The sequence below is a fragment of the Gallus gallus genome, chromosome 9 (assembly GCF_016699485.2).
Source record: "Gallus gallus isolate bGalGal1 chromosome 9, bGalGal1.mat.broiler.GRCg7b, whole genome shotgun sequence".
In the NCBI taxonomy this organism is placed as follows: domain Eukaryota; kingdom Metazoa; phylum Chordata; class Aves; order Galliformes; family Phasianidae; genus Gallus; species Gallus gallus.
Genome location: NC_052540.1, coordinates 4,773,235 through 4,789,036, shown reverse-complemented (window position 1 = coordinate 4,789,036; position 15,802 = coordinate 4,773,235). Strand labels below are relative to the sequence as shown.

The window sequence follows — 15,802 nt, the reverse complement described above, 5'->3', positions numbered from 1 at the left end:
AGACCCCACGGCAGCCGGCCAGTAGCCCGGCTGGGGTCTAGCCAATCGCCCCCAAAGGCAAACCAAGGCAGGGAGAGCCCCCACACTTCTCCTCTTCATCTGCAGCAGCCATCGGATCTGACGTGGGCCGCTCACGTACCACTGCTGCCGACACCCCACAGCCCCCCATCCACCTGCCCAACCGTGTGTCATCTGCTAATTTTACTAGCGGTGATTTAATCCTCCTCACCCATGTGCAAAAGGAAACACGAGAGCGCCAGCTCCTGCAGAGCCCCCCCGGGAGCATCCCCAGTGGCAAGGACACCCTGTGCCCACCCCACGTGTCCCAGCAGCTTGTGAGTGAGGCGTGATGGCAGCTGCCCCGCTGTGCAACATGGGAGCCGAACTGCCCGCAGAGATCAGCATCAGGCCTGGGGATGCCGACAGCCCTGCAGCACTCCGCAGGCTCAGCGGTACAACACCTCCTGAAAGATTAGCAGCACACCTCTGTAAGGCCACCTGCAAGCCTACGGCCCCCAGATTGCAAGTCTCCAGGCACCCTCCCCGGGTCCCAAGCTGTGCAGAACAAACAGCACTTGTTGAGCACCCTCTTTTAGCCTTCTCCATCATGGATTTCCCGGGCCCTACAACAATGTGGGGTTTGGGGATCCTAAACCACGGTAGTAGAGTGCCATACTCGCTGCTTACCTTTACAAACAGGGAAACTGAAGCATGCAGCAGGGCCATGCTGGGTGCTGGGAAGTTTACGGCTCTGTGGCTGTCCTGAGCTAATTCCCCGTCCTCTGAGCCATCTGCAATCCTACACGGGCTGTGCCTGAGAGCTGCAGGTCCTGCTGGGGGGCCCTGAGGGTCTGCCTAGGGGTATGATTCCAGCCCACCTGCAAGCCTCCTCCTCCCCCCTGTGCCCCCTTTCCATCCCCTCATGCTCCTTCTCTGCCTTCAAGACCCCGGGCATCACCATCCCCACACGGCCACTCGGGAGACCCACAGCAACCCCTTCCCACCACTCAAAATCTTCTGCAGGTGGGAATCTCTTCCCACAGCCCCCTCTAAAGGGCCCTTTGAGGGCTGCGAGGTGCTCACAGGGGTCAAACAACACAGCGGCCGCTTGGGCTGGCTCAACCTGGGGTCCCGAAGGGGAGGGAGACCGAAAAAAGACCCCACCGATACCACCACCCCTGTGCACCGCAGCCGCATGAAGCCCGAAGGCCCCCTTCACCCGCCAGCCTGGCTCTGCAGCGTGCGCTCTGCAGGACACTGTAGGCTCCTCCTAAGGCTCCCAGGCTGGCCCAGCACACCCCCACCCCCCTTAGCTGCCCTTGAGCCTCCTACCCAACCCCCTCCTGCGGAGGGGCCGCGGCCCCTTTAAATCCTGAGCTGCCCCCGCCCCACCCGCCGGCCTCTTCCCCTTCTATTTTTTTATGAATGAAAAACGCTCTCGGCGGAGCCATGCAAATCGCTCGGCGCCCATTGGCTGCCTTCCCCCCTCCCACCCCGCCGTTCTCAATGGTGCCCCGCGGAGCGGCGCGGGGGGGGCGGGCCCTCGGGCGGCGCCTCGACCAATCGGCGGGCGCTGGCGGCCGGCTGCCGGCTCCCCATTGGGCGGCGCAGAGGGTAAACAAGCGGCGCTGGGCGTGGCGTGGCGGGGGCTGCTGGCTCGGGAGCTGCGGGCCGGCGCAGAGCGGCAGCGCGGTGCCCGACTCGGAGCTGCGCCGTCCCGGCACGCCCGGCCCCGCTCCCGGCCTGCAGCGGGTGAGCCCGCGTTGCCCCGCCGTCCGCGCGGGGCTCGGCGGCTCGATGCGGCTCGGTGCGGCGCGGCCCGGGGCGGGGGCGGTGCTTATGAATGGCGCGGGCCGCGCGGTGTGAATGGCGGGGGGCGCGCGCGAGCGAGGGCGCGCGCGGGAGGGGGAGGGAGTGAATGAGGAGGAGGGGGGGGGGAGGAGTTTATGAATGGGGCGCGCGGGGCGGCGTGGGAACGGGCCCGGCTGCGGCCCCGCGGCGCTGAGCAGCGGCAGGGACGGAGGGGAGCGGGAGAGCGGCGCGGAGCGGGGACGGGGCCGCTCCCCCCCCCCGCGTGATGTCACGGCTGTTTCTATAGAAATTCGGTGACATCACGGCCCGGGGGGCCGCGACCCGCTGCGGGTCCCACGCCGGCACCCAGCCAGCCCTGAAGGGACCCGATCCCGATTCTGATCCTGTCATTGCCTCTCCCCCCGCAGCCTCGCACCTGCCGGAGCCCAGGCGGGAGCCCCCTTCCCGGGCCGCCGTCGATGCTGAGCGTGCCGGGGGCACTGCCCGCCTCCCTGCACCATGGACGGCTTCTACGACCAGCAGGTCCCCTTCATGGGCCCTGGGGTAAGTCTCCCCAAAGTCCCCCCCGCTCCCTTGGAACATCTCCTTGTGATCCCTTGGGGACACCTTTCGGAATGCCTCCCCTCGGGTCTCTTTGGGATGCCCCTCCCTTTTGTCCCCATTGCGGACACCCCCTTTGGAGCGGGCACTGTCTGTTAGTCCGCTTCGGGGCACGCCTCGCCCCCCCTTTGAGGCACCTCCTTGGGCTCCCCCATCTTTCTTGGGGCTGCCACCCTCACACCGTGGCTGTTGCAGAAATCCTGTGCCGAGGAGGGCCGAGGCCGGTTGGGCTCCGAGAGGAAAAGGAAGTTTTTGGAGACCGACCTGGCCCACGACTCTGAAGGTAGGCAGCACTGCGGGCCCCCGTGGGTCCGCTCCCCTTGGGGTTAAGCCTGCAATCAGCAGCACGTTTGGTCAGTGTTCTGTGGCTGCATAAACCTCTCGCTGTGTTCCAGAGCTCTTCCAGGATCTCAGCCAGCTGCAGGAGGCCTGGCTAGCTGAAGGCAAGTCCTCATCTCTGCTTTTTGCCATGAAAAACTCCTCACGTGCATTTTTCTGAGAGCTGAAAATGCTATAAAAAGCCTTTTTTTTTTTCCTCTTCAGCTCAGGTCCCCGACGATGAACAATTTGTCCCAGATTTCCAGTCTGACAACCGTAAGTAACCGTCCCGGCGTTTGCTCTGTGGGGTGGAAGCGTTTGGGTCCCCGCATGCAATGACGTAAGGCCCTTTCCCTGGGAAAGCGAGCAGCACCAAACCCCTGAGGCCCTGAGACCCTCACGCTTTGGAGATGCAGCACGTGTGGGTCTGTGCAGCTGGGGCTCAGTGTCCTGCGTCTCATAACTGGGTAAATCCGGGCCAAACGCAGGGAAGGGTCTCTGCCTGAGCTCTGGGCTCCCCTGGGCCTCAGCGCCGCTTCGTAGTAGCGTCGGTTTGCTCCAAAATGCTGCTTTTCCCTTTCAAGTGGAAGCGAGAGCTCGTGCTGGGCTTGTCGGTTAGCCACAATCTCTGCACTCCTGCAGCTTTTTCCAGTCCTGGCCTCGTGCTGCTGGCGAGAGCCGACCCGAGCGGTGAAACTTGAGCTGCTTTAAGCAGCATTAATCGCTGGCAAGCGAGCGTGTTTAAAAGGAGGCCAGTGAAAATGCAGTCCCTCTTGAATTGCATAATAGAGAGAGAGTTGTTTCTTAGCCGTGGTTCACTGCCCGAGCCAGGGGCTGCCGCGCAGCTAATGGTGCGTCGTGCGTGCGCGGGGGGCTCCGGCTTCAATTCTCAGATGGGGTTGGGGGCTCGGAGTTGTTACCTGGAGAACACGAGGAGCAGCCCGGTGCTGGGTCTGCAGCCCAGGCAGACAGCTAGAGAACTTGAAGGAAATCAAATTTAGCCTGCAGTCGAACAGATTTTTCATTCCAGCTTTGTCACAGCATGCATCAGAGTATCTTATACTACAGTAAATGCATGTTAATTATTGCTCTTTGATTACTTCTGAATGGGAAGCTTGCCATTAAACTGTTCCAGACAGCCTGGGCTTCAGATGCGCCTTTTTTCCCCCCTTTCTCCCCCAAGATAAAAGGCAGAGCCCCAAGGCAGAGCCGCAGCCGCTGCTGCCATCCGCACTCAGCCCGGCAGCTCCCGCTTGGAGCGGCGCAAACTGCAGCGTGCGTGGGAGGCTGGCTGTGGAGCCGAGCTGCTTCCAGAGCCTTTTGGCAGCCGCTGGCTTCCTTGTAACCTGAACGGCTCAGGGAGAAGAGACAAACTTCTCTGGGTGATGCAGGGGGGAAAAAGCATTTGGTCGAGGCTTTCGGTGAGCTCCTGCCTCGCTCAGCCTGTGCGGCCCGCTGTCACTGGGGTCAAAACAATTTTGTCACCTGAAGGGTGATGTCCCTGCGTGACTTCCTGCCGTAATAACCTTCCTGGGGAGATGAAGCAAAGGTCTCCTCGCTGGCTGGGGTGTTTGAGCCCAGAGTTCCCGGTGATGGCTGTGCTTGAAGGCAGCTGCCTTGGGGGCATGACGGGATGCGTGGCACCCAGCTCGATCCCAGTGCCCCCGTGCACTGTGCTGAGTGTCAGTGACACCCATCGTTCCCACCTTGCTGAAAGCCCAAGGCTGCCTGCAGAGCGGCTGATAAAACTCGTGGGTCACAATGTCATGGCAGAAGTTGGGTTTGGCAGCACGCAGACAGGTGTTGGCCAACACGTGGCACGTGTCTCCTGTCCTCCCACCTGGCCCTGGGGAGGAGGGCATGTGCACAGCACCTTATCTGGGGCTGTTGTTTACATAGGCTCAGGGCGATAGGACTGTGCTGGGGACAGCGAGCGCTGGGGGTGGGAAGGTGCAGGGTGCCTTTTTTTGGTAGGGAGGAATGTTGTTCCCTGGGGAATTGTCTCCCCACACGGATGGATCGCAGCGAAAGCGATGAGCAGGCTTTTTTTTTTGCCTTTTTTTTTTTTTTTTTAAGACACCCAAATGAAAGCAGGAGGTTTGTTTCTGAGGAAGGAGTGCTTAAACAAAGGAAAGCAGGAGCACGGCTTCTATTTCTGGCTCCTCTCCTGGCGTGACCTTGGGTGCGTCCTGCGCCGCTGGGGGGACAGAGGGGCTGGCAGGGAGCTGGTGCCCAGGTGACGGCTGCGGTGGTGCCAAGGTCTCCAGCTGGTGCCTGTGTTGGAGCCATGCTTGGGGCAGAGCCACCAGCCGAGCTGCATCCTCCAGGCTTGTCACGTGCCGTCCAGACTGGGGCTTAGGACTCAAAGCCCCAGACAGCTTCGGGGTGTCCCCTTCCGTGCTGGAGGTGGCATCTTTGGGGTCCGCCTGGCTGGAGATGCGATGCTGTCCCCCCAGGCTCTGTCCATCCTATGGAACCGACGCAGCCCACGGAAGGGCCCATTGTGGGTGCTCCCCCCACACCCACACCCACCCCCTCCACGTGGCCCCTGCAGGGCCGTGCTCAGGTTGCCCAGCCCCCAGAAGGCAGTGTGGCGCAGTGCTTCCCCCAGCAGCCGCTGGCGGTTATTTTTCTTTCTCCTGGCTCTCGCCAAAGGGCTTTCCGGCCTCGCCACCTTGCACAATCGCTCTGCTTTGAATGAACTTGGCGGAAAGGCCGAGCTCGGAGCGCAGCGCGCCCGGCCCTGTGCTGTTTGTGTAAGGAATTCAAACGTTGCACAAAGTCCGGGCTTCTCTGCGAGGACAGCTGGTCTCTGTTATGATCTTAAGTATCGTTTCCCTTTTCTTGAATGGCAGCGCTAAGCTCGGGGGAAATTTTTCTTTCTTTTTCTTTTCTTGGCTTTTTTTTTTTTTTGTTTTTTCCCCCTTCCAACCGCATGAATGGAGCGCTCCAAATTGTTTGTGAATGGAGGGTGGTGCCCGCCCCGAGACTTTTTTCAATGAATAACCAGACCCCATTGTGCGGCTGGCGGAAAAACAACCCGCTCGAACAACACGGAGACTGTTAGGGAGAAACATGCCCGTGATCGGCAGCTGGAGCCCTTCCAAAGCGCCTTCCCCTTCACTTTCCTGCGGCGTCACAGCCTCCACACCGGCCCAAAATGCATGCAGGGAGAGCGCAGGGGGAGCAAATCTGGTTCCGGGGGGGTTCCAGGCAGTGCAAGGGCTGTGCTTGCTCAGCCTGGGCTTCGTGTTTCAAATGCTCCTTTGGGTTTTTCCTGCCCTTGGTACCAGCTGTGCTGGGCTGCGGCGGGGGGGAGAAGGGGGAGTCAGCAGCTCTTTAAAGGGTTTGACAAATTAGGGGAGCAGCTAATTACCTGGCAAGCTGTGAACAGTTGTCCTGGAGCTATTTGCTCCCCTCTGGTGTAGCTGGGCTGTGTTTAGACTTTGCATGCAGCTAATACTCCACTTCCGATTAGTGTTGGCTCTCCCGCTCAGGCGTGATTTAGGTAAAGATCTCTGACGTGCTTTCCCTTTCCTAGAGCACCCGCTTTTAGAAATTAAAGAGGTTAAGCGTATATTACTCGGTTTAAAATGTATATATAGTGAATGGGCTTGGAGCTGGGAAGGCTTTGGGTTTAATGGGCTGTTTGCCCCTTGAACTCGTACAGTCATGGCTCCCATCCCACAATGGTCCCGGCACCGAGCACAGGACACGTGGTGCTAGCTGCTGCTCACTGCTTCTGGCCAGCTGATTTGGGGCTGGGTGTGGGCAAGCATGTAGTGGCTTCCATAGATCTGAGTCTGGGTACGCTCAGGGAAAGGTCCGTGTGTGGCAAAGGGTGGCACCGCTGGGCTCATAGCTGCCTCACAGGGGCTGCCTGCGTCCCTGTCACAGCCTGTTCTCTGCCCTGTGCCTTTTGAAAGGGGAGCAGTTCCCCTCTGTGGGCGATACCCAGGTGTCCCTATAGTCCTTGCTGTGGGTTTCTTGTGCTGTTGTGTTTCTCTGGCTCTCCCGTGGAGGGGATCAGCTGCTGGTTTCCAGAAGGGAGCACCCACACGGCTGCTCCCCAGGGCCGTCTGTGCCTGTGGCCTGCTCCCACACAGCTCAGAGTCACGGCTGGAAGTCAGTGGTGCCCATGTCTTCCTCCCCCTCCTTCTTGTTGCAGTGGTCCTGCATGCCCCACCTCCAGCCAAGATCAAGCGGGAGCTGCACAGCCCTTCCTCAGAGCTGTCGGCCTGCAGCCACGAGCAGGCTCTCTGTGCCAGCTACGGAGACAAGTGCCTCTACAACTGCTGGTATGTCCCTGCGAGCCCCTTTCTGACATCCTCTTTTTGGAAGCTGGGTGATGGGGAGCATTCCATGTCAGCAGGCAAAGCACCGGTGCCAGAAGGAGTTTGGGGTCCCCTGTCTGGCCAGCCTGAGCCCCTTGCAGGTGGTCACGCCACGAGGGATGTTTCCTGATGCCAGTGGGTAGCGGTGGCCGTGTCACAGACGCTTGTCTCATGCGTCAGTCTCCTCCGCACCGTGCTTTCCCTGGGGCCCGCAGCTGTCTGACCACGTTAGCGTTACCTTGCCCTCAGCCCCCGTCCCCTCTCCCCGTTGCAGTGCCTATGACAGGAAGCCCCCCGCTGGGTTCAAGCCATTAACACCGCCTGCCACGCCGGTGTCCCCCGCGCAGCCGGGCTCATCCCTGCCACCGCCGCCGGCCCCAGGAGTGCAGGCAGCTGCCCATGGCGGCCCAGCTGCCCCACTGCGCAGCACCGCGCCGGCACCACACCTGCTGCAGGAGCAGAGGCAGCAAACCTTCGCCGTGCCGCGGCCGCCCCACCCGCCCGTGCACATGCCAAAGATGATGTCCGAAAACCAATACCCTACAGAGCACAGGTAAGGCTCGGTGGCCTCCAGAGGTGGGGACGGAGGTGGGACACCTGTCGCTTTTCGCTGGGGCTGCAGTGAGTGTGAACCCCAGCACCTCTTCTGGGCTTGCAGACATCAGTGCTGTGGGGATGGTGCTCTCTATGGGAGCAGGGCCTGGGGCTGGATGCGGCGCGTAGGGAAGGTCAGGCTGCATCCCTTCCTGGCACAGCAGCCAACTCCGGCACAGAGCTCGGTTCTGGGCGACCTTGGAGCTATGCGGGGGACTGGCTGAGACCCATCTGGAAGTGCCATACCAGCACGGGGCTTGGGTTTCACTCAGGAAGGGCAGGGGGACGCGGGTCGGAAATGGAGTAATCCCAGCCCGTCAGCTGGGAGGGATCTGGTTACAAAGCCAAGCGGCGCTCAGCGGCTCCGAAAGGAGCGGGCGCCCGGAGATCGCCTTTCACGGTGTTGCACCGTGCAGGGGTCGGCAGCACCCCTCGGCCCACTCCCGTACCCCGCACAGCACCGAGCCTCATGGGAGGGCACCGACCCCTCGCTCCCAAAATAGTGCTGTCCGTACCCAGTTCAAGGTTTAATCCCGGGCAGATTAGTGGCCAACTGGCTCTGCGGCGCAGCAGAAGGGATTTGGCTTTGCGTCAGCACCTGCCCCGTTGCAGTGGCCCTGGGCCCCAAGCAGCACTGCCTCACCTGCTTTGAGCTGGCTCCACTTTTATCTTACAGCATTGATTTTTTTTTTTTTTTTTCCCTGTCCTTTCCCACACTTACCCAAGCATCCCATAGGGTTCTTGCCTTATGCAAGGCGGATCTCCATCCCTTGGCCTGGGGGACCCAGCACCCTGCCAGGTGCAAACCCGGCTGATGGCCATCCCATCCCAAATGGGGACACGTAGTGCTGGCTGAGCCCATGGGTGCCCCTGGTGACACCGTGTCCCTTTTTCTCCAGGTTCCAAAGGCAGATGTCTGAGCCCTGCCACCCCTTCCCACCACAACCCGGCGTTCCCGGGGACAGCCGCCCCGTCTACCACCGGCAGCTGTCGGAACCCGTTGGCCCCACCGCCCCCCACCCCGCTCAGGGATTCAAACAGGAGTACCACGACCCGCTCTATGAGCACGCCGGCCCCAGCCTGCCCGGCCCCCCCGGGCACGGCTTCCAGTCCCCCATGGGCATCAAGCAGGAGCCCCGGGACTACTGCATCGACTCAGGTGGGTGAGCACACCGGGGCCTGGGCTCATCCCGCTGCAGCTCCTGGTGGCTGGCGCCGGACTCCATGAGCATCATGGAAAATCCTCTAAGCGCCTTAGGGCCTAAAAATACCACAGCCTTGGGCTGGGGGTGGCCGTTCAGTGCAGCCGAGCAGATGGCCGGGAGGGAAGGGAGGTGGCCAAAAGCTTGGTGCTGGTGACGGGCAATTGCTGCCTCCCATCATGTGTGGCCTAAATAACGTGGTGAAAAGCTGAGCCGGCGTCAGCCACACTGCATACAGTTGTACGAGTGAGTCCCAGTGCTGTAAATTGTACCACTTTCCCCCAGAGGTGGGAGTGGGGCTGTGCAGCGTGTTGGGTGGAATAGGGCAGCCTGGGGCAGTACGCGGGGTTGTGCTTGGGGATGAGGATGCACCAAGCTTATGGATGCCTCTGTTTCCCTTGCAGAAGTGCCTAACTGCCAGTCCTCATACGTGAGAGGGGGCCTCTTCCCCAGCAGCCACGATGGTGAGAAATGTCAAATGGAGCCTGCTAGCATGGCCCTTCCCATCCCATCCCTTCCTCCTGGCAGCTTTGCTCCATGCCTGGGGTTCTCCCTGCTCCCAGCCTCTCCCTGCAGGCATGGGAATGATGTGCCGCCCGGCATAATCCAGGATAACCACCTGAAATAGCTGCTAAGAGGGCTTTGGCCGTCCCAGCTCCCAGGGTGAGGGGAGGACAGAGCCATGTCTCAGCAAGGCCCGTGGCAGGGGCACGGGTACCTGGGGAGGGGGCTGCTCCCAGCGCGGGGGCCTGGTGGGGCCCTCACAGCAGGCTGTTCTTCCCTTAGGATTCTCGTATGAAAAAGACACACGATTGTATTTTGATGACACGTGCGTGGTACCAGAGAGACTGGAGGGTAAGCGAGGGTCTAGTGGGGGGCACGCTTGGGCTCAGTGCTGGCACGAGCTGGGCCTGAGGTCTGCTGCTGCCCTCAGGCTCGTTGTGGCTGAACGGCCATCTCACCACAGGTAAGGTGAAGCAGGAGCCCACCCTGTACCGCGAGGGCCCTCCCTACCAGCGGCGCGGGTCGCTGCAGCTCTGGCAGTTCCTCGTCACGCTCCTGGACGACCCCGCCAACGCTCACTTCATCGCCTGGACCGGCCGCGGCATGGAGTTCAAGCTGATCGAGCCCGAGGAGGTACGGGTCGGGTACGAGGCCGTTCCCTGCTGTGCAGGCGGTGCGGAGGAGGTAGCCAAGCAAGCGAGAGCAGCTGTGGTTGTTACCCATAATATCCCCAACACCGTGCATGGAAATTGTGGTTTGGAAGCAAATTTTGGCAGGCTCCCCTCGTCAGATGCCTTTTGATTAGGCCTCCAGCTCCGCGTGGGCTGCGCTGCAGCAATCCAATGGGATTTGGAGGGGATGGGGGTACACCGTGGTGATGTGAGCGGCGCCCCGGGGCAGGCAGAGCACTCATGTGGTTTGGCTTGTTTGGGGCACCTGTGCCTGAACACAGCTTTTCGTCCCCTGCAGGTAGCACGGCGCTGGGGCATCCAGAAGAACCGGCCGGCCATGAACTACGACAAACTGAGCCGCTCCCTGCGCTACTACTACGAGAAGGGCATCATGCAGAAGGCACGTGGCCCTGTGCTCCTTTTGGGCACCCCCACCACCACCCCAGCACGCAGCACGATGGGGTGACCCTGCTGTCAGACAAGCTCCTCATCCCCCAAGCTCACACTCTCTCTGCTTGCAGGTGGCCGGCGAGCGGTACGTCTACAAGTTCGTGTGTGACCCCGACGCCCTCTTCTCCATGGCGTACCCCGACAATCAGCGGCCCTTCCTGAAAGCGGAGCCCGACTGCCACGTGAGCGAGGAGGACACCCTGCCGCTGACGCACTTTGAGGACAGCCCTGCCTACCTGCTGGAGGTGGAGCACTGCGGCAGCCTGCCCTACGCGGAGGGCTTTGCCTACTGATGGCCGGCTGGCGGAGCGACCAGTGCTAGCACGCACGTCTGCTGGGGGCCAACAAGGGCAAAGGTTTTGTAAAGAGTATTTTTTTGCCATTTCTTTTAACAGTGAAACACAACAACAAAAAAAAAAAAAGAAAAAAGAAAAAAAAAAGAAAGAAACGCGTGCGCGCGCACACAAACTGGCCTTTACCTTTAAGCGCAATTGGAGGAGTCTAAAATGCCCAGTGTGTGTCAGCGCTGAGCTCGCAACCTTACTGTCCAAGGGCTAGTGCATAGGACTGCCCGAGGCTGGCGCCGAGCGTCCCACAGCTGTGTTGGGGAGCTGGGAGCTGAGCACCAAGTCTCTGACCCTGGCCACGCTTCTCGCGAGCATGCGATGGCTGATGGCTTCAGCAGCGCCTGTGGGACTGGTCTAGACGGTGTGACTGTAGCGAATTGTCACGACAATCTGCTTTGCATCGATCACAATACGCGTAGCTGCCTTGTGTGTTGGAAAGGGCTTTGATTTGCACAGACGAGGGGGTGTTGGGGGGCTCGGCGCCCCGGGGCTGATGCGTGCGGCGTCCCACCCCAAGCTGGAGGAGCCTTCTGCCTTCTTCCCAGACACAACCAACCTCCCCGTCCCTCTTTCTTCCCAGCAAGCATTATTCTCCAATATAACAATTCGTCAGCCTGCCCCACTCCTTTCCACATCCCCATCACCTCTCCCAGCTCAGGCTGTATGCGATGGGTTTCATTTCACAGGAGGGGGGCTGTGATGCTATCTCCCTCTTTTTTGGTTTTTTTTTTGGGGGGGGAGAGGGGGTGATGGGGGATGTTTTTGGGGAAAACAAAACCAGATAAACAGATTTCTAACTGATTTTTGTAGATTTTTTTGTATTTTAAGGCAAAGCTATTTTCTGCAGCCCGGCTGCTGTGCCGATGCCCCTGCGGCTCACCAGGCTGCCTCCCGAAGTACCTGGTCCACTCCATTTCACTGCTCACATCCTTGCCCCCAGGGGCTCTGCTTCCCTCTGCGTATAACAGGGCCAGGCTGGGGTCCCTTCCCTTTGGCCCCTGCCCACCACTCCTCCCTACACTCCTCCACCTCTCATATATACGTCCCTGCCTCCCCCCCACCCCTAATGGCTACATGTTTTTTGTTGTAAATGCTGTATAGGAAATTTTTTCTCATCCTTAGTTAGCTTTGTTTGGGTTTTCTTTTTTTTTCTTTGGTTGTTTTTTTGGGGGGGTTTATTTTGTTGGGTTTTTTTTTTGGTTGGTTGTTTTTTGTTTTTGGACTGATCCATTCTTTTTTGGGGGAAGTATGAAGATTAACCCTTGCAGGCTGGCTGGCTGTCCCTGCAGCATGCAGTGTGCCCGGTGCCGTCGGGAAGCGGTGACTGCAGGCACCATGCCTCGGGGATGGCTAGGAACATTTGCTCAGTGCAGAGCAGAGGGGGTTAATCTGAGGACTGATTGAAATAACCTTTACTCAAGCAGGGCTATGTATCTCCTGCAAAGCCGCATTACGTTCTGTACTGTGTACAATAAAGAATCTTGCTTTCTGTTCCTCCCGGGCTGTGCTGTGCATGTGCTGCCAGATGCTATACTGGGGGCTTTCTAAGGGGCAGATGCCAAGCTGGGGGCTTCTCACCCTACTTTGGTTAGCGTGGGGTCTGTGCCCGCCTGCTCATCCCCATCTTTGGGACTTGCAGTGCTTTGACAAAGCCATGTCTGGAATGAGGATCCGCTCTGATGGGGACGGTTTGTCCTGTGTGGTGCAACCTAATATTACTGCTCCTGAGCAGTAGGTATGGCAGCGTCTGTCCCCTTCACTCACCTCTGGAAACCTGAGACCACACCAAGGGCACTGGGAACTGAAACACAGCTCTCAGCAGTGGTTTTCCTCAGGATTTTAACAGCCAGCAAGCTAAATAAGCTGCACCATGTAACTTAAACCTTGGGCTGTCTGGATGGGGTTGTACCATGAGGACTTGATTTGGGTGAAAGGATGTTATTCACTGCCACCAGGCTGGAGAAAAGCTCCAAGGTGCTGGGAGTGCTGCATCATCCCTGCTGGCATCACCTGGAGGGCTGATGGCAACCAGCTGCGTTTTGGCAAGCAAGCCCACCACAAAAGCCCCAGCAATGCTCAGATGTGCACTCCTGGGAAGGAGCAGTGAGAGTACAGTGCAGCACAACATTCCCCACTGTGCCAGCATTCTGGAAAGAAATGGCCTTGCAGCAAAATGCAACTCCCAGCAGTCAGGATGGGGGGTATTTTCTAAGTGCATTCTTTATCTAAGGATACACACATACACAGATGTACATCCTTTTTGCCAGGCCTCTTGCTGAAAAGCTCAGCCCCAGACACTGATGCCCAGTAATCCCATTTTGATGGGGATTGCAGCAGACCAAGCACCAGGGCTGAGGGCAAGGCAGAGGAAAACCAGGGCACTGGCAGCCAGCAAACAGATGGCCCTGGGGTGGTGGAACCCAAACCCAGGGAACAGCGAGCAGGTGGGATTCACACAAGCATCCTGTGTGTCATGATGCAACCCCCAGGAAGACCCCCGTAACTCCCTGTTGCTTCATCAGCTGCAGTTTGGGCTGTATCAGGGCAGGATGGAAGGATCTGAACCCCTGATGGTTTGACACCACATTAGTCTTTAAGTTCTTAATTACTCAGAGCATCATGAATTTGCCCCCTGAATTTGCAGGCCCCTGGGACCAGTGCCTTGCCCCTCTGCCTCACAGGGCCACCTGTCTCCTCCTGCTGAGGAAAGAGCTTGGTTTCACCAGACACATAGCTCAAAAGCTGCTCAGATGTAAGGCATGTATTCATAATTGCCTGGAAAAGTGGAGATCACAAAGAGGAGCACATCACCACAGCCCTACACACATACATAATTTACCAAATGCGTTTCTGCATTCTCTACCTCAGGATATAGTTGGGCTGGAAATTGTTCAAAAAGCAATAGATAGCCAAAGGTCTGCCCAGCTTTTGAAGGGGAGCATATAAATAGACCAGTACTTTCATCTGCAACCTGAGTTGTGGCTTGAGGACTTCACATTTCAGAGCCCACAACTGAGTTTTCCATCCCTGACTGGAAGAGCATTAGTGGAAGCACCGCTGACACTGCCTTGGGGATCCCCATCTCCCGGATGCAATGGCACTGTGGGGACCTGGAGCACAACAGAGCATGCAGAAGGGTCTGGGGCACACAAACATGGTTGTTTATGCCCAGGCTCCTGGTGCTCAACTCCATGCCCTGCCAGGTACACAGAGCAGGAGCAGCTCTCTGGGAAAAGAAACCTCCTCTTCCTACGTTCCATCAGGAGGAAAGCTGGGGCTGCAAGGCTGCTTCTGAATGTCTGCGCTCTCTGCTGCTGAGCTTCCACCCACTCACACCGCAATAAGCCGCTAAGTGGCTTTTGAAACCATTAGGCAGCTGCTGCATGCAGCGCGCTCCGTGCCGCATGGGATGCTCCGTCATCCTGCAGTCCCTGAGCGGGCACATTTTGGAGAGGCCAACACGAGGAGGATCCCTGGGATACGACATTTTTCTCCCTACATGGGAAAGCTCAGGAGAAGTCTGAAAAAGGGTACTGAAAATACACAAAAGGAGGCACCAGGGTGGGGAGGAAGGAGGCAGCGGTGGGGTTGAGGCCACGCTGTGCTCATGGGCAAGGCCAGCTGGGCACCAGCTTGCAAGAATCTCTTTTGGGAAATGGACCCAGGCTTGCAGGATTCTCTTTTGGAAAATCTCTGCTTCTTGGCACCATCGGAGCCAGGAGAGGGCGGCAGCAGCCCAGGCTGCAGCTCACATCCCCGTTCCAACACAACATTTATTTTTTCCCCCTCAAGAAAGCCACGAAATAAAAGCAACGCATGTAGGCGGCAAGCAGAAGGCAACAACATGCTGGGCAGGGCAACGGTACTCATTTGATGCTCAAAATTGTTTGCTTTCTTTTTGGAAGAGGAAAAAAAAGAAAAAGAGATCATTCTTTGAAATCAGTTCAGAGGCACAGGGACACCCATAGCGATTTGTCAGACTTTGGATGTCTTCAGAGCTCTTGCAGCTTCACTCAGAGCACTGCACATTGAGACACGGGCACTGTGGTCCACTCCTGGCTTCTCCATGCAGCCTTGCCATCACTTGGGCTCAACTGACTTCTTTACTTTCCCTTTTTTTTTTTTTTTTTGGTACTTCACACCCTCTAAAATCACAGCAAAGCAAAAATTGTGGCTTACTGACGCCACTGTTCTGAAATGAGTCATTAGAAAGGAGCCTGGTAACCTTTTCAGACACATCCTGGTTGCTCGTCTCTAAATGTAATGACACAAGAGAGCAGCTCGCAGCTCGTTGGGCTTCAGCCTGCACACACCTGGGTTCTGCTCTACACCCACCTCATCTACCAGCTGGGCAACCAGCCCTCTTCACCCCCTGGAGGCCCTGCCAGCTGGCTCTGATACCTTTCTTTTGTTGTACTCCCCCCCACCAGCACCTCCTGCATTTCTCCATCTGGCATGGAGCAGACTTGTGGATGCCCTTAGCAACCCCCTTCCAACATTTCCTATTGCATGCATTAGGAACGCTTCCATGTGCTTTGGGATGCAAAGGAACTGGGCTGATGAATGAAATGGTCTTCAGTGCTTGCCTAGAGAGGTCCTGAATGCCCTGTCCTTGGAGGCATTCAAGGCCAAGTTGGATGGGGCCCTGGGCAGCCTGATCCAGTGGGTGGAAACCCAGCCTTGGGCAGGGGAGACAGAGCCAGATGATCTTTGAGGTCCCTTCCAACTCAACCATTCTACGACTTTATGATCTGGCTTTCATCTGGAGCCCCACCACACAAACTAGGTGTCACCTCCTCCATCCTTCACTTCTTCCCCACAGGCACCATGAGCTGAGGAAAGAAGTAATACCACTGCCTCCAAACTCTCCCCAGCTAGTGCTGGGCTCATGCCACCTGTTGGGTGCTATTGCCAGGTTCACAACCAGGCTTCAGAACCTACAATGGCCATGAGGTCCATGCATTACAGAC

The 15,802-nt window shown here is 58.3% G+C and overlaps 1 protein-coding gene across 4 annotated transcripts; it reads left to right on the top strand.

Annotated features, from left to right (window-relative positions):
- Positions 1–1,673: 1,673 nt before the first annotated feature.
- Positions 1,674–12,335, top strand: ETV5 (ETS variant 5). Of its 4 annotated transcripts, none has more exons than NM_001397791.1 (13): positions 1,674–1,752; positions 2,220–2,355; positions 2,608–2,695; positions 2,808–2,855; positions 2,956–3,006; positions 6,899–7,028; positions 7,339–7,617; positions 8,558–8,817; positions 9,265–9,324; positions 9,647–9,715; positions 9,828–9,997; positions 10,334–10,435; positions 10,557–12,335. In NM_001397791.1, exons 2-13 carry the CDS (start codon positions 2,311–2,313, stop codon positions 10,776–10,778), a joined length of 1,524 nt encoding a protein of 507 aa, NP_001384720.1. In that variant the 5' UTR covers positions 1,674–1,752; positions 2,220–2,310; the 3' UTR covers positions 10,779–12,335. The 4 variants fall into 4 exon arrangements, with proteins under 4 accessions (NP_001384720.1, NP_001384719.1, NP_001280024.1 ...); NM_001397790.1 differs by having other exon boundaries at positions 9,795–9,997; NM_001293095.2 differs by lacking the exon at positions 1,674–1,752 and having other exon boundaries at positions 1,972–2,355.
- Positions 12,336–15,802: the final 3,467 nt, after the last annotated feature.

What these genes read in the sequence shown, in the direction of transcription:
- ETV5 (NM_001397790.1), top strand. Translation starts at nt 2,311, where the DNA reads ATGGACGGCTTCTACGACCAGCAGGTCCCCTTCATGGGCCCTGGG. An exon ending in GGTACCAGAGAGACTGGAGG is followed by an intron (nt 9,716 to 9,794) that starts GTAAGCGAGGGT and finishes TGCTGCCCTCAG; the next exon opens with GCTCGTTGTGGCTGAACGGC. An exon ending in AGCTGATCGAGCCCGAGGAG is followed by an intron (nt 9,998 to 10,333) that starts GTACGGGTCGGG and finishes CGTCCCCTGCAG; the next exon opens with GTAGCACGGCGCTGGGGCAT.